The following is a 27,286-nucleotide window of genomic DNA, read 5'->3' as shown; positions in this document are numbered from 1 at the left end:
CAGCTGTTAAGAAACTACAAGTCCCACAATGCATCGCAGGAGTCTGACAGCCACAGTCATGATTCATAAAGGCAAATGCATTGTGTATCTTGTAGTTCCTTAAAGGGGTTCTGTGGGGGGGGGGGGGGGTGTTAAAGATAAAAACAGACACTTAGCTGGGGCCTCTATCAGCCCCCTGTAGCAGTAATGTCCAATGCCATCCTCCTCCGATCCGCCGTTCCCCGCCGCCGGCGCCAGGCAATTATTCGTCTAACAAGAGGAATAATGCGCGCTCCCACTTGCGTCATCGGAAGCTTACTGCGCAGACGCAGTACGAAGTTTTCTTGTACTGCGCCTGCACCGTAAGCTTCCGATGATGCGCGTGGGAGCGAGCAGGCACATGGCCACGGCTGCCCAGCCGTCGATTGGACGCTAGAGCGGGGCCGGAGAACGGCGGATCGGAGGAGGACCGCTTGGGACATTAATGCTACAGGGGGCTGATAGAAGCCCCAGGTAAGTGTCTGTTTTTATCTTCAACACCCCCCTACAGAACCCCTTTAACAGCTGGAGAGCCAAGTTTGCAGATCACTGCACTACATGAATGTAGATCAACAACAAAACCAGCACCAACTAAGTATTATCATTGTGCTACAACCTCCTGTGCTTAGTTTAGATATTTAACTGTGGCTACAGGGACACATCCGTCAATCTGTAGACGCTTAACAAAATGTTGCTATTATGTGCCTTTAAAGGATACCTTAGTCCTTATTAAAATCTAAAAATGACGCCCTGTGTGTGTGTGTGGGAAGTTGGGCATAGGCTTACCGCACCTCCTATGGCTCGGCGCCTGTCTCAGTTTGCCCGCTATACCTCCTGTTGTCCTCTGAGTGGTCGGCAACCTTTGCCCTGGAAATACTATGCTGCTCATGCGCAGTATGTCCTCTTGGGGCGGCTTGTGACCACGCTGCCTATGGACCCAGTGTGCTGTACACCAGCACGTCCACGTCATGACATAACCGGTGCACACAAGCCACCCCAAGAGGACATACTGCGCATGCACAGCACAGTATGTCCGGAGCAAATGTTGCCGACGACTCCGAGGACAACGGGGAGGCATATCGGGTGAATGTAGGCACCAGTGTTGTAAGCCTATGCACACCTCCCTACACACACACACACAGGGCATTTTTAGATTTTAAAAAGGACTAAGGTATTTTTAAATACCCTACCTTTTCCAATACAAAGAAATCCTAACTTTTTTGTTTCTCATTTTCCAAATATGAGACAGATTCATACATGCATGCTAGATTGGCATCCCTGGCATCTACAAGATGTCAGAGACATTCAGCTGGTGCAATATTGTGTTGCTGTTGCACTACAATATTGTCTACAGTAAGTCACGTAAAACTTCTTTATCTAAGAGCAGTAGCTGTACTTTTACTGACTGTACTTTACAACTAAGTTAATATTATTATTATTATTTTTTATATAGCGCCAACATATTCTGCAGCGCTTTACAAAGTACAATAAGACGACAAGGGGAACATAGATACAACCAAAAATGTACAGCAGAGTCTCAAGCAGCACAAATATTGCGACAAAAACAGTGAACATTAGGAGGAGGACCCTGCCCTTGCGAGCTTACAATCTAAAGTTACACATTTTATGAACAGAATGGGTCAGTAAAAATCTCTCCAAAGTTTTTTTTTAAAAAGATTTCACTTTAGTTATAAAATTGGCAAAAAAATGGTTAAGATCTGCATCAGTCTTTCTGTAAATTAAAACTGATCTTTTAATTTCAATTTGTCTCTCACTTCCAAAGGTATCCCTAAAGGACCACTATCATAAAAAAATGTAAACACTTACCGTATATCAGCGCAGATAAGCAGACTTTTGAGCAACCAAAGTATGGCTCAAAAGTTGGAAGGGATTTGGAGCCTGCATATCTGCAGCTGTAGACCTCTGTGCAGAGGTAAGAGGTCAATCACAAGCTCAGAGATCTGCAACAGGCCCGCTGAAGTGCAGAGGGGGACCAGAGTGGTGTAGAGAGTGAGCAGAGCGGTGTAGTACCTCTCCAGGATGAGAGATCACCGTCCTCCCTCTTCACTATCCCAGTCTCCATGGCACCAGCGACACCTCTCATCACATGCTGTTTATGCACTGTGAGCCACAGCTGGACCCATAAAGACCAGGACTCTGGAAGTGAAAAGACGGTGATTGTACTCTGGCATCACCCAATTCCTGTAGGGGGGCACCGCTGGCATTTTTTAACATTCAAATGACTTGAATCCAATTATTTTCTAGAGTTACCAACATGAAGGCATACATAAGAGAACTGCCTTTGGATTTAATCACTTTTCAGATGGTGTAAAGCACTTATACAGTAATCTGTGAAGGTGATTTAGTCAAAGTCTTTATCCATATACTATAACATTTTAATATGCAATTTATTGACATGTATGGAAAATATAAACAAGCAAAAATTCAACAAAAGAAAAAAACAAACAAACCTAGGTTAGGAATATTAATGCAAAATCGTCTCACATAAACATGATTTTTTAATCAGTAAGGATTCCCATGAGGACTTAGGCCTAGATCACACTACAAAATGCAATCACTAAGTGCTTAGTGTTTGTGATGTTGCAAAGCAATTTACAGACCAATTTTTGAAGGAATGTGCATTTTTGCAGAGTCCTTAAGAAAAATCGATCTGAAATGGTGCAGGCAGCAGGTTTTCGATTTTGTCAAAATTAAAATGCTACAGTGAGAACACCCTCATAGGGTTACACTACTGTAGCGCATTACTGAAGATACTTTTGCATGTAACATTTCCATTGATCCTGTATATAAAAATAATATGGAGGATAAAACTGAATTTTAAATGACTTGCAAATAACCAAAAAATGTTCACCTTATGTCCATGAAGCTTTACACTCTCTATCATTCTATGTAAGGCTATCTATGATAATCATCTCCAGTTAAGCCCCTTTACACTTAATCAGTTGGTCAGGGCCGGATTTGCCTTAAAGAGAAACCGAGGTGGGTTTGAAGATTATTATCTGCATACAGAGGCTGGATCTGCCTATACAGCCCAGCCTGTTGCTATCCCAAACCCCCCTAAGGTCCCCCTGCACTCTGCAATCCCTCATAAATCACAGCCACGCTGCTGACAAACAGCTTGTCAGAGCTGGCTGTGTTTATCTCTATAGTGTCAGTCTGCTGCTCTCCCCGCCTCCTGCAGAACTCCAGTTCCCGCCTGCATCCCTTCCCTCCCTGCTGATTGGAGGGAAGGGACGGGGGCAGGGACCGGAGCTATGCAGGAGGCGGGGGAGCAGCTGAGACTGACACTACAGATGTAAACACAGCCTCACAGCACGGCTGTGATTTATGAGGGATTGCAGAGTGCAGGGGGACCTTAGTGGAGGTTTGGGATAGCAATAGAGGCTGGGCTGTATAGGCAGATCCAGCCTCTGTAGATAACATTCTTTAAACACACCTCGGGTTCTCTATAAGGCACTGTAGGCACGTGCCTACAGGTGCCTTATTATGGGATAGGTGACCCCCCCCCCACTCCTCCCGATACAGAGCTGCTGCTGCTGCGCTCCTTCCCTGCAATGTACTTGTTTTTCCCCAAGCGCTGCGCTGATCTGCCTGTGCTGATGTAGCTGTTGTGCCCAGCTGCCACTCTGTTCCTCTCCCTTCCTCCGATCATCATGCTGATGGTATGCACTGTGAAGGCAGAGGCACTCACCCTCTGATCCACTGTTCAGCATGACTCTGGTGGCATTCTTCTGTATTGTATCTTTAAGGGTCCGTGCTTGATGAGGTCATCAAACGATTTACAATACAGAGGAACACTGCCGGTAAAATGCTGAGCACTTAGCAGTGGATCGGAGGGTGAGTGCCTGCCTGCACACCATACATCTGCTGACAGAATCATGATCGGAGGAAGGAAGGAGAGCAGAGCAGCGCCTGGGCGCTACAGGTACATCAGCACTGGCAGATCAGCAGGGCACACTAACACCTGGAAACAAGAAGTTATGGCAGAGAAGCTTCTAGGAACAAGTGCAGTGGCACATGGCATTCTGAACATTTGAATCGGTGCACAGCATCACTGAGAGGAGATGGAAGTGTTATATGCATGGGGAAAAGGTGCTGTTACAGTATTAACAAGCGCCACTAGCTAGTGTTAAGTGTGAAAGGTGCCTAAGGAAAACATGGGCATTACTTTGAAAATCAGTTCTTTCAGTTATAACTGAGGGCAACTGATTAAGTGTAAAAAGGGGTTTACAGATTTATACTCGTAACAAGGGCTGTTTCACCTTTTTACCACATATTTTCCCACCTTTGTTATGTTTATCTGTACGGCAACCATAACTCCTCTTTCTTCTCTTCTGAATGCCAATTCTGTCATGCTAAATTGTCTACATCCTTGAGATGCCATACTTACGTAATTCAAAAAGGTTGCCACACGATTGCCAGTCCCTAAACGCTTGAACACATCAGGTTCCTCTTTCTATAAAATTAAATGTGAAAATAAACTGCAGACCTGTAGGGGGTATGAGACATTTACCAAGGTACTTACATAGTTAAGATATGTTGCAAGCCTATTTCCTTCCGTTTTGAGATTGGGGTCAAAGGGACGCTGCAACAGATAATAACTTTAACCCAAATTCAAATTAGGAAAAACATAACTACTTAATGAATAACTGGTGCACAATACAATTTTACTTTGCGTAAAATGTCCAGCCAAAAACATAGCGAATGTCAAGGTACATCAACTTATCCAAAGACAAAAGTCTCTGAGAGTTGAGGCACATCAAGGTATATTTGTGAGATTACACTTCTTAAAATGCAAAGTAAAGCAAGCAAAGTATTGCACTACTGTAAGCAAGCTAAGCCATTTGCTTTTTCCATCAGGAGTTCTTGAGCTAGCTTTAAAGACCAACTAAACCCTGGCAGCAAGATTGTTGTAGGGTTTTCCATCACCCCATACTATAGCTTCTAAAGCAGATCTTATGTATCATTTGTTTGTAGTGTAAAATCTCATTGGTATGGTGTGCAGCAGCAGCAGCAGCAGATGCTCCTGTTCTGAGCACTGTTCTGCTCAGTGACACACTTTTTCTACCTGAGGGATGATCAGTCCTGCTCCCACTAATCTGGTATATAATGCAAACTGACAATGGGAAGAGAAACAATCTTCAGCCAGACAGAAGCAGCTGTCTCTGCAGCAAACAGCTCCCCCTGCTGCACATTCTACCATACTTCAAGATATTTTATACTATAAAAGAACATCAAGGGCCATATGCAATTCACGTTTTCTCCTAGGTGATATTTTTACAACTTATCATAAAATGCCTTTTAAGTCAGCAGCAAGCAAGGAAACACTTAAAATAAATTTGATAGTTCTTTTTCACCAACTTTTGGGTACTTTTTCAATTGTACAATGCTGAAAATTGAGTTTACAGAGAAGATCAAAATTATCTCCTAGGAGATAACTCTGGTGAAAAAATAATTGCATATGGGCCCATTTGTCAGATAAAATCTGCTCACTCTTTTCTCCCAGGAGATAATTTTTCATCTTAAAAAAAACAAAACCCAACAACTTTTCAGCACTTAGCAATTGCAAAAGGACTAAAAAGTAGTCCAAACAATGATATAAACTTATTTTTTAGTAATTTCTTGATTGGTAGAATCTTTAAAGATATTTTATTGAGAAGGCTTGAAAATATCTAATGGGAAAAAGCTAATAGGCAATGGGCCTCAGTGTCTGGTGGGAGCCCTTGCAGCTATCTTGTCGTCACGGGTTTAGTTGGACTAGACTTTAAGCACTACTACGTTAAGCAGCACAGCACTACAGCACTCCTGAAACCATTTGTCACATTTGTGTGACAAGTCCCCCCAAAAGATTATTTCCAGTGATTATATCTCATGTATGCTAAGCTTAGATATAGCTGTAGATTAACCCACAGTGGTCTAAATGTACTATAACAATTTTCAGATTGTCAAATTTTTAACTGGATGTTTTTACAGTTTATATGATCTTAAAAATGTCCTTCCAGATCTGATAACCTAGCTTCAATGTGAACAGCAGTGGGATAAATCACCACAAAACAAAGCCTAAGTACAGTATTGTTTAAAGTTTTGATTGGCACAGAAAGGGAATATAAACATTTAAATAGTTATTAAAGCTGCCCGAGTTCAACTTCCTGTCCTAGACACCTTCACAAGGCTTAGTGTCTTTAATATGAAAACTGGTTGTCCCAGGGACAGGGAATGAGGAGCTATGATGAGGGTTTCTAACAAAGTACCTAACATTAAAACAAATTTAAAAAAAAAATCTTGAAGCTGGGATTTTACAGTATTTATCTATCTATACTTGCAGTTATTAAATAGTAACTGCTGCTCTGCTAGAAAAGATGCTTTTTTCAGCCCTCAGTGTTGGAAGCAGGTTAGTGCCCTTTTCCACTAGCGATCACATTTCCTTCTATTTCCACTAACGCAATTTCTCTACGATCCATCAGGTGTACGGCATGATTGCCACATACTTGCACTTGCAATTTCCAATGGGAAAAAAAATGGTGGGAAAATAGTTTGAATCGCCGTGTTGCGGGAAAAATCGCATAGCGGCACAATATTCCTCTGCTCCTATATAAATGCATAGACATGCAAACGCACCAAAAATGCAGGAGGCCGGCAATTGCAATATGGGAAAAAAATAGAATTGCTCTAGTGGAAAACGGCACAGTTATTTACATGTTAATCATGGTGCTATAGTGACAAGTGAAATGGGTGGGATCCGATGTTTGGATCAAAACGCACCTAGTGGAAAAGGGCCCTTAGTCACAGGCAATGCTACTGTACACAATCAAAGCTGCCTGGTGTAAAAGCCACTGTAAACATGGAGTGTACCCATTTTACAGCATGTGCAGACCATTACACAGACATACTGAAACTATGGGCCTAATGCCTTTAAGAAAACATTCCATTTGACTTTTTTTCCTATTTGAGATACAGCTACTTAACATGCATGGATAAAAAAGAACAGGCAAGAAGCTAACAAAAATCAAGATATAAAAACAAATAAATAAATAAATAAAAAAAGAGCATGGCCAACAGAAAAGCTTGCATAAGCGCATCTGGTCATTTTGGTGTATGAAATGTAGTAATGACTTTGATGAAGCTATGCATAGAGATGTGCTGCATAGGTATGTAACACTCAAATTATATAATCAGTCCTGTTGAACTCCCATTCAAATATTACTTTTCTTAGGATCAAAAAAATGACCAAACAGTAAAAAACAAAAAATGCATAAATAATGTAAAAAGCTAGACAGTTTAATGCGCAAAGCAAAATTGCACCTTGCTTCACCCACCACCACCAGCATGAATAAGCATCTGCTCATTTATTTTTCACATAGTTACTCACAAAGACATGATAATAGCTCAACAAGGGTAATCTCAAAAATTACTGCAAAGTAAGAATGGATGAGGCTTTGTTCCTGATACAGAGTCCCTTTGATGTAGCAGGCTCCAAAATATAAAGCTTTTTAATACCATAAACAGATGTTTTCACTTTACATAGCTTGCAATATATTTTAAACTTAACGTCACTATGAAAATACACAGAAATTGGGGTACAAAATCATACACAAGAATAAATTCACACACAATGGTTAATCAGCAGTGATATAGAGAGAGTTTTTGTATGATATGAACCTTATATGGTATGAACGCTTATTCTGTAAGCAAGGGTTGATTATTTTTTTTTTATGAGGAGTACCTTGTGTACCCTCTGCACTAGGATATCTAAGAGTGTGAAGATGTGGTAAAGGAAAACCGTTATATTTTGTATACTGTACTTTTTTTTTGAGTTCCAGGTAAACATAGATCATGTTTCTGTCAGGTATCACTAGCTCAGAGAACACATTAAACTCCTCCCCTAAAGGAAACCTATCCTGAGAGAAATATGGATGCTGTTCCTGCAGACCTTCTAAAGGTGGCCACTAACGGTCCAATTTTTAGCGAAAAATCGTTCAGTTGGTTGTAAATAATCTCTGTTGATGGGCACAATCAATTACAGACTATTGGATTGGATTTTCGTCGAACCAAGATTTGAATTCTCTTGTTGGTTGTAATAGATAGGAAGCAAAGATTGGTTGGTTGATGGTGTAGTGAATGATTTCACTTCCGATCAGAATTTTTGATCGCTCAAACCATTTTTCGCTAGAGTGGCCACCTTAAGAAATTATAGTTGCTAGTCCTTACTGATCCCTTGTCTTTATAGGACAACTAAACAGAGAATATGGAGGGTGTTATTTTTATTTCTGTTTAAAAACAAATATGGTAATTGGCTGCTGATCTGTTTAAGTCAGTAGTTTTAGGTCCCACATGTAGAACAAGCAACTGGTGCAGTCACAACACCTGATCTGTGTTCTTGTTCTGCACTGTACATTCAGAATGAATTAAAGGCAGAGGGCCAGCCTTTATTTAGTATGCATTTACCAAAACTGCAGGATTTTTTTTGAGTTTTCAGTAGCATGGAAGGTGGTTAGGAATGTTTGGGATTCCATAGCTATCTTTGTAACTGATGAATAGATTTTCCGTTACTTCCCGTCCCCAGGATCACCAAAGAGATTTGATGCCTTTATAGGAAGACTATTAAACCCATGGAGGAAAGATGGGGGCAGCAATGACAGGGATTACTATCCAATATTTACAAGTCTAAAAGCACATTTTTATTTTTTTGTTATTATTATTATTATTATTTTTTTTGGGGGGGGGGGGGGGGGGGGAGGGGTTATGGGATGTAGGTGAAAAGAAGAAGTAGTCAGAAATCAAGTGTGGCACACAAAGCAGGATAGTAATTTTGAATAGTATGGGGATTGATTAAAACCAACTGCCAGATTTTTTGTGGTGGTCCACGTTTTTAGTGGAGAGATTCCCCCACTCTTGAGTAGTCATATAATCTCACAGACTTGAGAGAAAAATTAGAGCTCTCCACACGGTCACATTAATTAATGTTTACTTTGTAGGCCAATTGGTTTGTGTCAAATAATCTAGAGAATACTATGCGTCTGCCTGACAATTTCTTAATGACTGGCAAGGCAGCCACAGGTCTGACCTCAGCAATCTACATACACGTTTCCAGAGACAGTGACCCAGGTAGCTTACACCATAGACTATGCCGGTGCCAAATCTCAGTCAGATTGCTTGCATGACCTCAGTGAATACCAATGAAAAGAAAGAGGTGGAACAGCTCTGGCTGCAAAGATGCTTTGTATTGCAGAACAGATACACTACAGGTAACTGACCGCCCTGGTCCTTCATCAGGTGTACAGAACCAGGGTGATGCGTAACATGTAGTGTATCTGTTCCACAATACAAAGCATCTTAGCAACCAGTTGTGTGTCGCCACTTTCTTTTCACATGTCTGTCCTCACTCTGATTTAACAGGCTGTATGAGTTTTCATATCACGGATTCAGATTTGTAAATCCAGACCACATGCATGATAGTATAAGTAGCATTTTAAGAATCATACTATTGCCAACAAGGATAGCCTACATAATTTTCACAGTTAATCTTTCCTCTAAATTAAATAGCATTAATTAAATAGAACTTGAATTGCACGAGAAGATAGAATTCTAAAATTGTGTATTTTAAAATATTCACTAGGTGGCACTACTTAGCTGTAGTTAATATTACAACTACCATCCAAACAAATCCAACTTGTAATTTCAACAATGCAACAAAAAAACTGGAATATTCTCATCTCTCCACCTTTCATACAGTGTTAAATAAATGTAAATTAGCTGCAGGTAGAGGAACTAAGAAAAGCTTTACAAAATAGATAAAGAAAGCTATGAATACAGGACAGGGCCGCTGTGCCCTCCACCATGCTCCCCATTTAATAATAAGAATTTTTTTTAGCATTGTAAGGATTTTATTTTTTTCCTTGTTCTCTGGTCTGGAATGCATTAATGGAATAAACCGACAAATCCCAGAGATTAAAAAAAGGGCTCCTTTCACACAACTAAAACCAAGACGTTCTAAATCAGAATGTTACCATTTATTGGCTAAGGTAGAAAAAAAGCAGTAAGCTTTCGGCTATGAAGCCTTCGTCAGACTGAATCCTGCATACTGACAAAACTTAGAATAAAATCAGACTACCTGGTGTTAAATGTCCGTACGAGTTTCCACGCCACTAGTCTATTTTCAACTTGCGCTTCAGTAGTGCAGTTTAAAAAACACTGTGCAAGTGCAACCTCCACAATGGGATTCAAAGGCAAATTGCATGTACTGTATAAGCAAACTGCCAAACACACGAGTTCATAAAGAACATGTAATGTTTAAAGTGCAAGCGGACATTTGTACTACTTTATTAGGCAGCAATCACACTTATCCATGTGAATTTTGCATGCAGAATATATCAGGGCTGTGGAGTCGGAGTCGTGGAGTCGGGCAATTTTGGGTGCCTGAAATCGGAGTCGGGAAAAAAACGACTCCGACTCCTAATGAATTTGTAACTGTAATTAAAATAGAAAATATGATAAAATGTTCTATTTCTCAGATAATAGTCATTAAAAATAATGTATATATACAGTATATATACAGTAATAGCTGTGCTTAGTCCACAAAAATGAAATAAACCAATCAAAATTAGTTACTTGTGCTGCTTCAATAAAGCAGTCCCCGTATTTTTAAGGTCAGATATACATATCTGATTGTGACTGTATATATGATGTGTACACAGGAATCTCTTATATATACTAAATAATATCTATGCTGTAAGAATAAAGCCTGATGTGTAGCTGCGTCACTAATAGAGATGGTCAATGAGATGGAAATAATTCTGTATTGATGCTGATTTATGCAAATGTATGCACTCCCTTTGCTGATGAAATAAAATAATTTGATATGTTGTTAAAATTTGGTTTAGTGACTGCAAATTAAAGGGTACCTGAGACGGATGAAAAGTAAAGTTTTATACATACCTGGGGCTTCCTCCAGCCCCCTTCAGGCTAATCAGTCCCTCGCTGTCCTCCACCACCCGGATCTTCTGCTAAGAGTCCTGGTAATTCAGCCAGTCAGCGCTGTCCGGCCGCATGCCGCTCCCACAGCCAGGAACATTCTGCACCTGCGCAATAGTGCTGCACAGGTGTAGTATGCTCCTGGCGGTGGAGTGTGTGCATGCGCACTACGCCCGACTGGCTCAAGTACCTGGACTCATAGCAGAAGATCCAGGTGGTGGAGGAGGACAACGAGGGATGGATTATCCTGAAGGCGGCTGGAGGAAGCCCCAGGTATGTATAAAACTTTAATTTCATCAGTCTCAGGTTTACTTTGTTACACAGTAGTACTATACTCTACATATGCACTCCCCACAGAGCTGCATGGAATCCACTGAGAATGCTGTGCACATTGAACACAGAGGTGTTGTCTGTTTACAATCTCCTTATTCCCCTGCAGAGTACCTGCACATCATTCTTACATGTTCCCACACTTACATTGCCTAGGGCCTGATAGATGTTCTTTGTTCCGGTTTGTACCTTTTACAAGTACTCTTACCAAGGACTAGTTTTAGTCTAAAGGGAATAAATATAGTAGTCTACATATCCTTCTCACTTCAGTTGTCTTGTAAAATTCCTAAGCGTTGGCAGTTAAGAGACGAATTTCACGTTACATACTTTTAATCAACAAAATTGTAATATGCAAATTAGAAGAGTCGGAGTCGAGGAGTCGGAGTCGGTGGAATCCTAAACTGAGGAGTTGGAGTCGGTGGATTTTTGGACCGACTCCGCAGCCCTGGAATATATAGCAAGACAGAGTAACTAAGACTGTAGCCTGGTGCTACAAGGAAATCGGATGTTCGGTATAAATGCAATATAGTGTAATCATGGAATCTTCAGCAAAAAATGCCCACGAACGTTTACTTTTAATGAACAATAAACTGGTGATAGACTGAAGGCAGACTGCACGATTTAAAGAGAGTCTGAAGCGAGAATAGATCTCGCTTCAGACCTCATATATAGCAGGGGCACGTGTGCCCCTGCTAAAACGCCGCTATCCCGCGGCTTAACGGGGGTCCCTGTCCCCCCAAATCCCCTCCGTAATGCGGGGGAGCGCTTCCGCATTGGGGCAGGGCTAACCGCCGCAGCCCTGCCCCACGCGCGTCTATCAGCGCGTATCTCCGCCTCTCCCCCGCCTCTCTCAGTCTTCCTTCACTGAGAGGGGCGGGGGAGAGGCGTCGATGCGCGTCTGATAGACGCGACTGGAGGCAGGGCTGCAGCCGTTAGCCCTGCCTCCAGGAAGACAAATCCTACGACCAACTTTCCGACCAACCCACCCCAACGGGGGGTGGGTTGGGGGTGAAGGGACCCTCGTGCAGCCGCGGGATAGCGGCGTTTTAGCAGGGGCACACGTGCCCCTGCTATATATGAGAGCTGAAGCGAGATTTAGTCTCGCTTCAGTGTCTCTTTAAGGTGATTTATTTTGTTCATTTCTCCCATCTGGCTGTATCCTAATTAAATCTGCAAACTCCCAGGTCATGTGACCACAAGAAACATGGTCCACATGTGGAAGGGGGATGTAAGACTATATCGTAGCTGGTCAGTGCAACTCACAAATTCTGTTGGAGATCTGTAAAACACTGCTCCAAACATATTTTTCTACTTCAGTTAAAATGTAAGGGCACAACTCCTCACAGTGCAAGCCAAAGCTTATTTACTAGGCAGCAGGCGGTGACGTATTTATTTACTTTAAGACCACAAGTGGCCTGTGCAGGAGGAATGTTGGACCCACCTCAGGAATTGCATACTTTTGTGAACACAGAAGTGTGAGGTGGCAGATGTTCTGACATGGCTTGTACACAGCCTCTGCCCACCTCAGCATGGTGCCTCTGATTCCTTTTGCTGTCTTTGGGGACTGCTAGCTCTATCCCCTGCAGACACACAGGCCAAGAAGCTCTGTTCTCTTGCTGTCACATGACTGGAGGTGCAACCTCCTCAACACCCACATGAGATTCTGAGCATAAGGGCTGGTTCACACGGGCGTCTGAGCTTTTGCTTGGCGTTGCGTTTGAACGCCAGCGTTTAAAAGCCACGTTTAAAAGCTAGCTTTTGAAGGCTTTTGGGAAGCGATCAAGGCTAGCAGTTCTGGTCTCTGCTATTGTTTCCTGCCGTTTACCGCCTCTGAAAGCAGCATGTTGCTTTTGAGACTAGACAACGCTGGGATCTACCGCCAGGCTTTCATGAAAGCCTGCAAAAGCCAGTTCTAAACGCTCCCATTCACTTGCATGGGATGGCGGTAGATCCCAAAAAACGCTGCGCCTGAAACGCCGCGTTAAACGCCACAAAAACGCCCGTCGGAACCAGCCCTAAAGCTGGCCGCCAGCAATTCCCTCTATGCACAAATCACCTGTCCTCACCTACTTCCTCCCTCTGCCAGTACTGCAGCACTACAACTAAGCACAATCTTCTCTCTCAGTTCCTGATTATAGTGTTATAAAAAGAAATTAAACCCTTCCCAATCCCTACCCATTGTCTTTATAAAAGGGTTAAAAAGAACTGTGCACATAGAGTATGCCGTTGGGGGGGGGGGGGGATTTGGGGTGAATGTAATCATGGAATCTTCAGCAGAAATTGCCCACAAACATTTACTTTTAATGAACAATAAAACTGTTGACAGACTGAAGGCAGACTGCACGAACTGTGCACATAGAGTATGCCGTTGGGGTGGGAATTTAGGACAGCTGTGGTCAGTCTGTGTATGCAGGGCCACCATCAGAAATTTTGGGGCCCCTCACATATCAGGCCTGGGACCCCATTCCCTAGGCCCACCCACTAGCCACCCCACCTCATGTCCATGCACAAAGTACGCTGCGGCGAAAATGTGCATGACTCCGACACTGAAGATAACGGCATGCACAGCGTGATGCGGCAAAAAGTGGGCGTGGCCATGGCATGTTGTGAGTGGAGCCAAATACTAGCAAAATACAGGTAGTCCCCGGTTAACAAATGAGATAGGGACTTATATGTCCATTCTTATCCTTTATCCGTTCTCTTTTGTCCCCCTCTTTTCTTCCTGTGCCTCTTTTGTCCCCCTCTGTCTCACCTCAGTTTGTACCTCTTTTGTGTCCCTCTGTGTGACCTCATGTTCCCGTCTCATCTCTTTTCTCCCTGTGCCTCTTTTGTCTGCCTCTGTTCCCCCCTGTGCCACCTCTTATCCCCTTCTGTCTCAGCTTGTCCCCATGCCCTAGCCAGGTATAGGTGCCTCCAGTATAGGTATCCAGGTATATGTTCCCCCAGTATAAGTAGCCAGCTATAGGTGGTGCCCCAGTATAGGTAGCCTGGTGTAGATTCCCCCAGTATAGGTAGACTGGTGTAGAGTCCCCAAGTATAGGTAGCCTGGTATAGCTGGTGCTCCAGTATAGGCCAGCAAGATACAGGTGCCCCAGTATAGGTATTCAACTATAGGTGGTGCCCCAGTATAGGTAGCCTGGTATAGTTGCCCCCAGTATAGGTAGCCTGGTATGGGTGGTGCACCAGTATAGGTTAGCCAGGTACAGGTGCCATCAGTATAGGTAGCAAGCTATAGGTGCCTCATTATAAGTAGCCCAGTATAGGTGGTGCCCCAGTATAGGTAGCCAGGTATAGGTGGTGCCCCAGTATAGGTAGCCAGGTATAGGTGGGTCCAGCCCCAGTATAGGTGGTGCCCCAGTATAAGTAGCCCAGTATAGGTGGTGCCCCAGTATAAGTAGCCCAGTATAGGTGGTGCCCCAGTATAAGTAGCCCAGTATAGGCGGTGCCCCAGTATAAGTAGCCCGGTATAAGTGGTGCCCCAGTATAAGTAGCCTGTTATAGGTGGTGCCCCAGTATAAGTAGTACGGTATAGGTGGTGTCCCAGTATAAGTAGCCCGGTATAAGTGGTGCCCCAGTATAAGTAGCCCGTTATAGGTGGTGCCCCAGTATAAGTAGTACGGTATAGGTGGTGCCCCAGTATAAGTAGCCCGGTATAGGTGGTGCCCCAGGAAGGGAGTGGGAAGGGTTAAATGTTTTAATAAACACTAAGCAAGGAAGTACTGTAGTTTCAGTGCTGGCCAGAAAGCTTAAATCTCAGCACAGTGAGAAGGTGGGTGTGGTAAGGTGATGTGCTCTGTGCTGGGAAAGGAACTCCAATTCTGCTTGCAAAAAAGAGCTCAGAGACCAAGGTAGAAGGCAATCAGCAAGGTATTTTAGATTTTGAGCCTTTGGCAGGACCCTCCCTCCTTGTGTATCCTACCTTATTGTGCACACAGAATCACATAAACTTGTATTATTAGGACTATTACTCCAGTGTATGATCTGGCATTGTGCGTCTTACTGCTTATTGCCTGGCATTTATCATTGTTAGTAACCTTATTTATTGTCCAGCGCTGCATAATATGTTGGCGCTATAAAAATCAAATAAATAATGAAATAATAATATTTATTAAAAATGTATTATTATTATTATTAATAATAATAATAATATTTAAAATATATTTATTGCAAACAGCACTGATATGCAATGCACAAAATGTTGTGCACTGTTAATTAATGCAAATTTACTATCCAGTGCATTACTAAATGTGAAACTGAACTAGCGCTTAAATCCACTGCATGAACAGCTGTTGTTCTTTATGCCAACTTCAAAGAGAGTTACCGTGCCAAATGGATAGCTAGTTGTGCCAGAGGAATGCCAGGAAATAAAGGCAGATTTCACAGACTGCCAGCAAATGTGCAGAGGAGTGGACAAAAATATAAGGAACTTAAATAATGCGTTTCATAACTAAGCCTCAACGTATGTAAACAGTCATGAATGTGTGTACTGAACAAACTGGAGAAGGAATTACACCTTTTATCTGTTTTTAATAACTGCATAAATATAAAGAACTAATCCATAAAACACAAGTGTGGGAGCTAGTCTAGAGAACGTTTGCAACTAGGAATACGCAGCCAAGTAGAAGCAAGCAATGCAAAACATTCCAGCATCTGCAAACATCAAGCCATGTAGAAGGTTGTTACAAGCAATGATAAATCATCAGAAGTGATAGTCAACATATGCAGATTTTTTTTCTCGTCATTATTTCTTATAGATACGATTTTACATTGTGCAGGATGAACTTCATTTCATGATCATGAAATACACAATTGTTATCAACTGAAATCCTGTTAAAACGGGATTGTGTAAAGCAGCATGCAGTGCACCCATTTCACAGCACACTTACCCTTGAAAAATCAAAGTGTGGTTCATACTGGCCTCCCATGCCATAGTTGGCTACCTGTGAAAAAAAATACTGGTACATCAAACATAAGAAAGAAACTAGAGTGTCAGAGGACTTCTCCCTAAAGGACAAATGGGAGGGGCAGTTAAAATGTACACACATTAGTAGTGGCTCCTCAAGGCAGCAACAATAAGGATTCCCTGGACAAGTCACACAGAATAGAGCCATATCAATTCCTGCCATGCACTGATGAGAACCAGAAAACCCGAAACTGGCTGTCTGCATATTGGGTTGATGTGGCTCTGTAAAATGTATAAGCTATAGGCTCTGGATGTAAGCCTAGCTTCAGGGGCATAAACAGATAATTTGCTTTTTGGGGAGTGATGCATCATGGGTAACCACAGTTGCTCACTCACCTAAATTAACGCAACTACCTTCTGTTTTAAAAAGGCAAATTACACGCAGCCTAGTTAAGTCACAAAGCCCTCAGGTTTTGCTAGGAGTGGAACACTACTTTCAGCCTACTAATGAATTGGGTTTTAAAGAGGAACTGTAAGGTGGAAACAAACTCACCACCAGTGCTAAGCCGATGGCACATTTGTCAGAGAAAACCCAGTTCTCAAGGAAAAAATCCTGCAGCCAATGGAAATCCAGCTGGAAAGGTGAAATCACTCTCACTCAGTGACGTTTATCTAGGCTGATTAATGTGTCCAGCCTTGGATGCACTTGCTTTTAGGTAATGACATCACATACATGAAGCTCCTCCTTGGTTTCAGAATAAATTATGCTGCTGATATTGAAGGCCCGATATCTCCGCAGTTATACCGCCTACACACACCAAATTTTAAGGGTAGGGTAGGGAGGGATCTTCGGAACTACCTCTGTGCCAAGTATGGAGAGATCGGGCCTTACATATCAGCAGTATAACCTAATAGAAAATGTGGCAGCACAGGATCAGACGCAGTTCTGGTATGGTAGCCTAGCGGAGAGCAATAGCAGACAGAAATAACAAAACCTAAAGGCAGAAAACTAGTTTTGCAACGACTGCGCATCTTGTTCAGGGAGTGAGAATCGCTTCCTTAACAAGAATTGCAATGATGGCAAAAAAACAGCAATTTAGCTGTGATTTTCAGTGTGAAACAGGGCCCTAAGCGATCTGGATAAATTTGGGTATATATAAGGGCTGTCATGTGCGAGTCATGTGATCGGGATCTCGGCGAATGGCAGCAGAGAGTGCTGCTGCTGCTGTGAAGCATGGAGATCTGCTGCGCTGGAAGCTGCTAAATATAACGCTCCTTGCGATACTGTGCATGGTGGGAGAGGGTGGCGGGAATGTTTGTCTACCGACTTTCTGCCTAGTCCCTTGGTAGGGGGAGAGGCCATGGGCCCCATGAAATCTTTTTTTGCAGGGGGCCCCATACATGGTAACTACGTCCCTGTATGCTGGGATTTAATGAGTAAAAAAGAAAAAGGCCCTGAAGATAGTTATGAGGGTGACATATAAGGCGATGTTCACTTAAAGTTAATCTGGAGAGCAAAATATGAGTCAACATTTAGGAAATGGATTTAAAACCTAACACTTGAGGCTACTAATGTGGTTCTGGCTTTATTACATAAGTGAGCCTATGGCCTGGGGATACATGTCAGTTCCAGGTTACTGACTCACCAACCAGGATGAAAATGACAACTTGACTTGGTTTGGTTTAGGCAGTACAAAGACATCTAATGGCTATTGTAAAGTACAGTAAGTAACTGCTCTTAGATGAGTTTACACCTTCGAGTATGAGGATCTGGTTTACCTGCAACAGCTCAGCAGTATCAGCAGTCAGTCCTGTAATTGCCTGCATGCGCTTATTCACTCGAGTAATAACTGGGTCATCATATTCTTCCAACCAGGCACTAGACAACAATAAAATAAAACACGATTGAAATATAATCAGTAACAATGACTAGACAATGGGTTATATAAAAGTAATCAGAAGTAATCAGTCTGGAACCCCGCTTGACTTTACTCGTATTCTTAGTTTTTCACAGATTAGAGCAGGCAGCATTGACAACAATTTTTGCAGCACCCATCTTTCTATGTTTCTCAATGCACCAGTTATGGAATAAACTACTGTCAATCCTACCTGTTCCCCCTGTCCTCTTTTTCCCTACGAAACTTGTTTTCTTGGCTCGAAGAGCATTTAATTTGTAAACAACACAAACAATAGGACTCACAGTACTAGTTTCCCATTTCCTTGCAACTAAAGCTATATGTAATTACAAGTACCAGGCCCCACAACACTTGATAAGCATACCACAAATCCTCTCACCATATACACTCACTTAAAGGATTATTAGGAACACTTGTTCAATTTCTCATTAATGCAATTATGTAATCAACCAATCACATGGCAGTTGCTTCAATGCATTTAGGGGTGTGGTCCTGGTCAAGACAATCTCCTGAACTCTAAACTGAATGTCAGAATTGGAAAGAAAGGTAATTTTAGCAATTGGATGTTGGTGCCAGACGGGCCGGTCTGAGTATTTCACAATCTGCTCAGTTACTGGGATTTTCACGCAAAACCATTTCTAGGGTTTACAAAGAATGGTGTGAAAAGGGAAAAACATCCAGTATGCGGCAGTCCTGTGGGCGAAAATGCCTTGTTGATGCTAGAGGTCAGAGGAGAATGGGCCAACTGATTCAAGCTGATAGGAGAGCAATGTTGACTGAAATAACCACTAGTTACAACAGAGGTATGCAGCAAAGCATTTGTGAAACAACAACACGCACAACCAGAAGACCCCACCAGGTACCACTCATCTCCACTACAAATAGGAAAAAGAGGCTACAGTTTGCACAAGCTCACCAAAATTGGACAGTTGAAGACTGGAAAAATGTTGCCTGGTCTGATGAGTCTTCGATGGGGTCAGCATTTGGCATAAACAGAATGAGAACATGGATCCATCATGCCTTGTTACCACTGTGCAGGCTGGTGGTGGTGTAATGGGGTGGGGGATGTTTTCTTGGCACACTTTAGGCCCCTTAGTGCCAATTGGGCATCATTTAAATGCCACGGGCTACCATTGTTTCTGACCATGTCCATCCCTTCATGACCACCATGTAGCCATCTTCTGATGGCTACTTCCAGCAGGATAATGCACAATGTCACAAAGCTCGAATCATTTCAAATTGGTTTCTTGAACAGGACAATGAGTTCACTGTACTAGAATGGCCCCCACAGTCGCCAGATCTTAACCCAATAAAGCATCTTTGGGATGTGATGGAACGGGAGCTTCATGCCCTGGATGTGCATCCCACAAATCTCCATCAACTGCAAGATGCTATCCTATCAATATGGGCCAACATTTCTAAATAATGCTTTCAGCACCTTGTTGAATCAATGCCACGGCAGGCAGTTAAGGTAAGGCAGTTCTGAAGGCGAAAGGGGGTCAAATACCGTATTAGTATGGTGTTCCTAATAATCCTTTAGGTGAGTGCAAAATAAAGCCTATTCAGGCATCAAGGAAGGCAGTATAACCCTTCAAAGATATAGTTAAAAGGATTCCATTAGTGTTCCTTTATTACATTATAAGGACATTTTATACATATTATAGATTCCCTAATGTTTCCATGACACCACATGGCTAGTGACTCACCCCCCTCCTCCCCCCAACCTCTAGGTCCATATATCATTTAAATCTAATTTCCTCCTCTGGCTGTACAATTGTCCCTATGTGTCTCCCTGTGCTTTAAGCCAGAACATGGAAGTACACTTTCAGCATTCCTGGTCCGGCATTAGATCTGAAATTCCTTAATAATTTCAAGCCCCAGGAGTTCAAGATGGAGTTGCTACACCAAATCATATTAGTAACCATGGTGGACATGGAGGACGTATACCTCCATGTGGCCATTCAGGAACATTTCCAAAAATTCCTACATTATGCAGTAACCAACAGTTCCAGTTTTCCTGGGTACCATGTACCACCACCACCCCAGGACTTTTACCAAGGTCTTTATATTGGTAATAGCCTTTCTTCGTCTTAGGGAACTTTGCATCTTCCATTACTAAGATGATGTCCTCCTTGTGATAGATGTTAAAAATCTTTTGCAAAAATCAGCAAACATAAGAAAAAATTATTTCTTACCTTTTGGAAACTCTGTAGTTGGCTGTGGTGAGAACTCCAGTCTTGGGGTCTCGGACAGTCGCTCTTGCTAACTGTAGACAAGAAGCATTACTATTTAGACAACTGTAGACAAGATTACTATGCAATCTTCTTAATTGTATAATCGTCTGTATGAAAATATTCACTGGGAAGCATGACAATTTTACAACAAGTCATTGGGCCAGATTTATCAAAGCATTACTGACAGCTTTCTCTTCTGGAAACTGTTCCATTGCGGTGCATTGGTTTCAGTTCGACCACGGTGCAATTCGGCTATGTAGCTGCATCGCACTGCGTCTAGTGGAACCAGGCCCTTGAGCACAGGACAGCTTCACAGGATTCAGCAGGGGGAAGAAGCACTTCACAAATCTTGCCTAATCTACACTGCACAATTTGTAGAAATGCAATTAAGCACTTCTTCATCTGTTGCAGTTTAGAAATGGATTTGCTGGATGGAACTGAAACAGTGGATCAATGCTCAGTACTGGAAGGGTTAAGCACAGAACAACTGGCAGCAGGGGGGGGGGGAGCCCTTCACTATAATTCCCAGTGTTCAATGTACAAAATGTGCAGAAGTGCTTATTAAGCACTTCTTAATCTGCTGCAGTTTAGGAATAGATTTGCACTTTTCTTAACTGTAGTGCAGTTCGAGAAATTAAAGCGGAACTGAAGAGAGAGGTATATGGAGGCTGTCATGTTTATTTCCTTTTAATCAATACCAGTTGCCTGGCAGCCCCGCTGGTCTATTTCTCTGCAGTAGTATCTGATTAAAACCAGAAACAAGCATGCAGCTAGTCTTGTCAGATCAGACTTATAAGTCTGAACCACTGAAACACCTGATCTGCTGCATGCTTGTTCAGGGGCTATGGCTAATAGTATTAGAGGCAGAGGATCAGCAGGGCTGCCAGGCAACTGGTATTGTCTAAAAGGAAATAAACATGACAGCCTCCATATACCTCTCTCTTCAGTTCCCCTTTAAGAATATGAAGAAGGAGTCTGCACACAGACTTGCAGGAACAACATGTGCTAGAATTTAATGCCCCATCACATACATGTGCAATCAAATGTCAAATCTGCAATGGCCTTGCAGGTCTTACATTTGATTGCACATGTATGTGATGGGACAATAAATTCTGGCACTTGTTGTTCCTGCAAGTCTGTGCGCGGACTCCTCCTTCATATTCTTGTATTGAGCAGCCTGGGAGCACGGCACCAGCATCCACACGCTTTGGTGTGTGGTTTTACTACTGGAATGGTTCTAGAAATTCACACTAAACTGCCGCTATTTACTAGGAATTAAGAATTTTCTACCAGCTTCCCTGTCCCTGCTGAAGAGAAGCATCCCCAGATCATGATGCTGCCACCACCATATTTGACAGTGGGGATGGTGTGTTCAGAGTCATGTGCAGTGTTAGTTTTCCACCACACATAGTGTTTTGCATTTTGGCCAAAAAGTTCCATTTTGGTCTCATCACCTTCTTTCACGTTTGCTGTGTCCCCCACATGGCTTGCGGCAAACTGCAAACGGGACTTCTTATGCTTTTCTGTTAACAATGGCTTTCTTCTTGCCACTCTTCTGTAAAGGCCAACTTTGTGCGGTGCACGACTAATAGTTGTCCTATGGACAGATTCCCGCACCTGAGCTGTAGATCTCTGCAGCTCGTGCAGAGTCATCATGGGCCTCTTGACTGCATTTCTGATCAGCGCTCTCCTTGTTCGGCCTGTGAGTTTAGGTGGACGGCCTTGTCTTGGTAGGTTTACAGTTGTACCATACTTCTTCCATTTCTGAACGATCGCTTGAACAGTGCTCCGTGGGATGTTCAAGGCTTTGGAAATCTTTTTGCAGCCTAAGGCCTCTTGCACACTGCAAGCAATTCAGATTCAGATTCCGCTTTTTAATCTGTTTTTACTTCCGATTCAGATTCAGATTTGCAGTTTGCTCCTTGCACACTACAAATCTGAATCTGAATCGGAGGTAAAAACTGATTAAAAAGCGGAATCTGAATCTGAATTGCTTGCAGTGTGCAAGAGGCCTAAGCCTGCTTTAAATTTCTCAATAACTTTATCCCTGACCTGTCTGGTGTGTTCTTTGGACTTCATGGTGTTGTTGCTCCCAATATTCTCTTAGACAACCTCTGAGCAGGGATGGTCGGAATGCCAATTTCCGATTCCGCGGTAAATCCGCATTCCGATATTGCCAATTACCGATTCCGCTTTCCGCTACCAATTTCCGCATTCCCATGCGGAATTTCCGCCGGAAATCACGGAAATTCCGCCCGACTTTAATTTTCTCAAAAACTATAAGGTCTTTTTGAAAACTTTTTTTTTGCATCTTGTTCAGAAGATTCTGTTTAATAAACCCTGAAAATTTGGTGTTTCTAGGACTTAACTAATTTTCAGGGTTTATTAAACTGAATCTTGTGAACAAGATGCAAAAAACAGTTTTCAAAAAGACCTTATAGTTTTTGAGAAAATCGATGTTAAATTCGGGTGGAATTTCCGCGATTTTCAGCGGAAATTTCAGCGATTTCCGGCGGAAATCCCCCTACCGCACTTGCATTACCGATTTCCGCATTCCGATGCGGAAATGCAATTTCCGATCGGAATTTCGGAAATTGCATTTCCGCGGAATCCGAATGAGCATCCCTACCTCTGAGGCCGTCACAGAGCAGCTGTATTTGTACTGACATTAGATTACACACAGGTGCACTCTATTTACTCACTAGCACTCATCAGGCAAGGTCTATGGGCAACGGACTGCACTCAGACCAAAGGGGGCTGAATAATTACGCACACTCCACATTGCAGTTATTTATTTGTAAAAAAAATGATTGGAATGATGTACAATTTTTGTTCCACTTCTCACGTGTACACCACTTTGTATTGGTCTTTCACGTGGAATTCCAATAAAAATTGATTCATGTTTGTGGCAGTAATATGACAAATGTGGGAAACTTCAAGGAGGCCGAATACCTATGCAAACCTCTGTATGGTAAATACTGCCTGCACTGGAGATAAGTAAGGAGGTAAAGGATCAGGGCTAATGTGCCTTTTCAAGTGAAACGTACATCGGTATGTGTGAAATGTACATCAACCCTGACCTTTGCCTCCTCATCTAACTGATTTACTATCCATCTTGTGCTTCCTGATGCTTTTTGACTTAATTGTTTGAAGATTTTACTGAATGCTATGCATATCAAATTGATCATTAAATCACATGGTGTGTCTGTGAAAGCCCAAGTGCTACTGGGAATTAAGGCTTCACGCACACTATACACATTAAAAAAAACAATAAAAACATTGATGGGAAAGTGCAAAGCAATATCAGTTTTTGTGACCATCTTTGTTCCAGTTTTCAGCCTACTCAAAGGAGATGCGCAGAAAATTGATAAATCCATACTATACCAGATGGCACCTGTAATATGTAATTTGTAGGAGTAACAGACACTGTCAGCAATAATGTACAGTGAAGCTGTGTGATTCTTCAAATAAAAGGCAACATAATCTGCTGTCCGGAAACTGCGTTGAGTTGTATTTTTCTGCAATGGACTCAGCTGAAAAGGGTAATGTGTACTTAAATGTTAAAATAAAATGCAAACTGCACAGGGTTGTTGTAATGAATAATGTGTATATGCAATTTTATGCAATCTGATGCATGTGTTACTATGGATGTAAAATTTACTTATGGACAACAGTTGTCAACACAATTGAATTGCAATTGACTTGATTTTAGCAAAGTGATTTCTATGTATTAACAGGTTTATCTATTAAAGCTATATACAAATTATTAATTACAACAACCCTGCACAGTTTGCAGTTTATTTTAACAACTCAGTGCTATCTAGAGGAATTGGGTACCTCTGTTAGTACCTCTGTTAGTCAAACAGCAGCGGGTAAAATTATTTCTGCACCCCTATGGCAAATCATTGTCTCAAGCCACCTGTTTTAATTCTGGTGCCATCAAAACGCAGGGCAGTGGCTATAGTGAGAGCCAAGCCAAATTTACATATGTTGTGTGGTTTCAAGAACTGACTCTCAAAATGCATATATTGGAAAAGGACTATAAGCATTTTCATAGGAGAAACATATGTGAAAAACTAACATAAAAAAGCAGCGTATGTGTCCTTAGGATATTACCCTGTTATCACCAGGTGTGACGTCTAATTCTTTCATTATAGATCCGTACGTAGTAGAGAATAATGGAAAGCCTTATTACATTTAACTGCGTAAAACGTGTGAGCAAACAATGGTTGTTCCACAAGATTCTTAACAGGAACTGATGTGGGCGTGTTCAAGTCAGCTACTGCATACTGAAAATGAGTAACAAGCTCCTAAAGAGGAATTACTGTTTTTTTTTTTTTTTTTTAATACACACAATATCACTTTATAAATTATAAAGTCCCTGTTTGCCCATTGTAAAATCTTTCCTCATTAATTTATCACAGGCGGCGACATCTGTAGTGCTGTCAGATGCATCTCTGCGTAATGTTTACTTTTTGTCCCAAAGCCAGTAGAAATAATACCTGGTCTCCCAGAAGGCTCTGAGAGGACAGTTCTGCATAGCTAAACAGCCTAAGCTGTGACCGGAAGATCAGGGCTACATACCAATATACAGCAATATAAAGCTATAGGAAGTGTTTCTGATGCTGAGACCAGGACAATCAATGTAAAAGTGGTTATCCTGGATTCCTGATTAATTTACTACAGTATATGTCACTACGGTGCCTCTTTAAATTGTGCAGCCAATTATGCCTTTAAGACAAAGATCTTTTTAATAACATTACATTACAGACATTGGATTAAATCTCATAAACTGGTAGCATTTTTCAATGAAAGTAGATATTCAATATAATAAACATGGATCCCCAAGGAGTTGCTATAGCCAAACATTATTGGATTCAGGAGAAGTGGAATGTATTCTCCATAGTGATGAAATACACTTCACCATCTGGATGTCTAGTGGAAGAGTCTGAGTTTGCCAACAGAAGCCTAGCAGATGGAAAACCTAATATTGACTATACGATTTGGAGGAGAAACAATGTTCTGGTTCTGCTTATCAGGGTTCTGTAAATAACTTTGGTTTTAAATCACTAGTTCAACCTTCAAGACTTGTCATGGTTAGTAAAGGGGAATAGTGGACTATGCCCTTTTATGTAACATTTCCAGAGAAATTCCCTTTGGAGAAGTCAGTCACATGACCCAGAAATCTGTGTACAAAGTAAGTTCCGGGGACCCACTAAAACGCTTCCTGTAGCGCTTTCCGTTCGCCAGCAGCAGGCAAAGCAGGCATTTCTACCTCATGTGGGTGATGATGGTATGAGGGAGGAGTTTGGACAGAGCAGCCTGCTGAACAGATAATTTAAACTCCATCTGACATTCATGCAGAAGTCAGCTTTGCAAATCATGTCTGTCAAGTAAAAAAAAAAACAACCCAAAAAACTGTTTATTACAAATACAGTAATAATAAATTTTACACAATATATAAAAGAACAAACAAAAAAACTACTATAAAACTGTGTAAGTACGGGAGGGGTGGTCCCCATAACTTAGCTGGGTATCCTGTAAAATCATCTAGTGCATACATGTGAAATCCTGTCCCGTGGACTAAATCTGACCAAATCAGATGTCCCGTGGACCTAATCTGACAGATAGAAAAACTTCCTTATGCCTCTGTATCAACAAAGTGCCAGGTAGTCCATTTATCAAAAACGGCATTCCCAGGAGCAAAGCTCAATCGCAGCTTTAAGCAGTGGTATTGTTTCACCACACCTCCATATGTATGCCTTAAATCATTGCCACATAGATGCAAATGCCATGCGTGTTAGTGAAGCAAACAACGGGTTCACAGCATTGCCCAGTCGGGCTCTCACCACCGCTGGTTGCAATGTTCTCTCCTCATTTGGCTGCTCGATATTGATCCACCGTTCCTGACTCCTCCGCGCTCACAGCACACTCTGTCAGGCGGAACTCACTGCAGGGTACTTAGTTGGCGCTCAGCGTGGAACGCTGTACAGTGTGCCGAGTCAGCCGTTGGTCACGTCCGTGTCAGGTGACATGTTTCGCTTGGTGGTACCTGGCACTTTGTTGATACAGAGGCATAAGGAACTTTTTTCTATCTGTTTAGAGCTTGAACATTAAGTCATGCTTGTGCCGGTCGGCTGAAATATTGACTGTTGATCTGGTCTCAAGGTTGCTACAGAACTGACATCATTGTGGCTATGTGGAATTTGAAAAAGTGCTCTGTTAATTCACCCAACTAATCTCCTACTATAGACACTCTGCTTTTGGAACTTTAGTGTATGGGGAGCGATGAATCCATCATTATAGAGTTGGCATAAGCAACCATCAACAAGCCTAGCTAGCCAATTGGGGATTGTTCAAATTTGGAACTTTGTGTGTTAATGGGGTGACTCCCAAATGCATAAGCCCCAATCGGTGTTGTGTGAGCTTTGTGGGTGAGTGTGTGTGAAGTCAGCTGACTTGGTTATTCATGGCAGTGTTTTTCAGGGGGGAAAAGGGTCAGTTAATGGGTTTTTTTATGATACTTTTTTCAATAAAATTTTGATACTGTTTTGAAGACATCCTCTGTAAGTTTTTTGTGCTAGTAGCCACTAGAAATCACACAACTTTATAGGAGAGGGAGGGAAGACCATTAGACACCAGGGAACAGTATAGGGGAGGGAGGAGGGCCACTAGACACCAGGGAACTGCATAAGGTAGGGGGGCACCACACACCAGGGAACTGTATAGGGGTGGGGAGGGGGGCACTAGACACCAGTGAACTGCATAGGGGAGAGAGGAGGGCCACTAGACACCAGGGAACTGTATAGGGGAGGAAGAGGTGCCATTTAACAGCAGGGAAATCATAAGAGTGAGGTGGCAACAAGATATTGAGGTTGGCCAGTGACTTGGTT

At 42.2% G+C, this 27,286-nt stretch overlaps 1 protein-coding gene across 11 annotated transcripts in view; it reads right to left on the bottom strand.

Moving 5' to 3' along the window:
- The window catches only part of P4HA2 (prolyl 4-hydroxylase subunit alpha 2), a 634,411-nt gene that overhangs the window by 13,857 nt on the left and 593,268 nt on the right, over nucleotides 1-27,286 (bottom strand). For 9 of the 11 annotated variants that reach the window (XM_068277452.1, XM_068277451.1, XM_068277450.1 and 6 more), the window contains 4 exons: nucleotides 20,355-20,425; nucleotides 18,023-18,122; nucleotides 16,227-16,280; nucleotides 4,430-4,495 (listed from right to left, as the gene is read on the bottom strand). In XM_068277452.1, the coding sequence (XP_068133553.1) occupies nucleotides 4,430-4,495; nucleotides 16,227-16,280; nucleotides 18,023-18,122; nucleotides 20,355-20,425 (291 nt within the window). Of the gene's footprint in view, nucleotides 1-4,429; nucleotides 4,496-4,564; nucleotides 4,625-16,226; nucleotides 16,281-18,022; nucleotides 18,123-20,354; nucleotides 20,426-27,286 lie in introns of all 11 variants that reach the window. The other 2 variants (XM_068277456.1, XM_068277447.1) reach the window with 2 other exon arrangements.

The sequence above is a fragment of the Hyperolius riggenbachi genome, chromosome 3, assembly GCF_040937935.1.
Source record: "Hyperolius riggenbachi isolate aHypRig1 chromosome 3, aHypRig1.pri, whole genome shotgun sequence".
Taxonomy (NCBI): Eukaryota; Metazoa; Chordata; class Amphibia; order Anura; family Hyperoliidae; genus Hyperolius; species Hyperolius riggenbachi.
The sequence above is the reverse complement of the archived record's forward strand: the minus strand, read 5'-3'. Positions and strand labels throughout refer to the sequence as shown.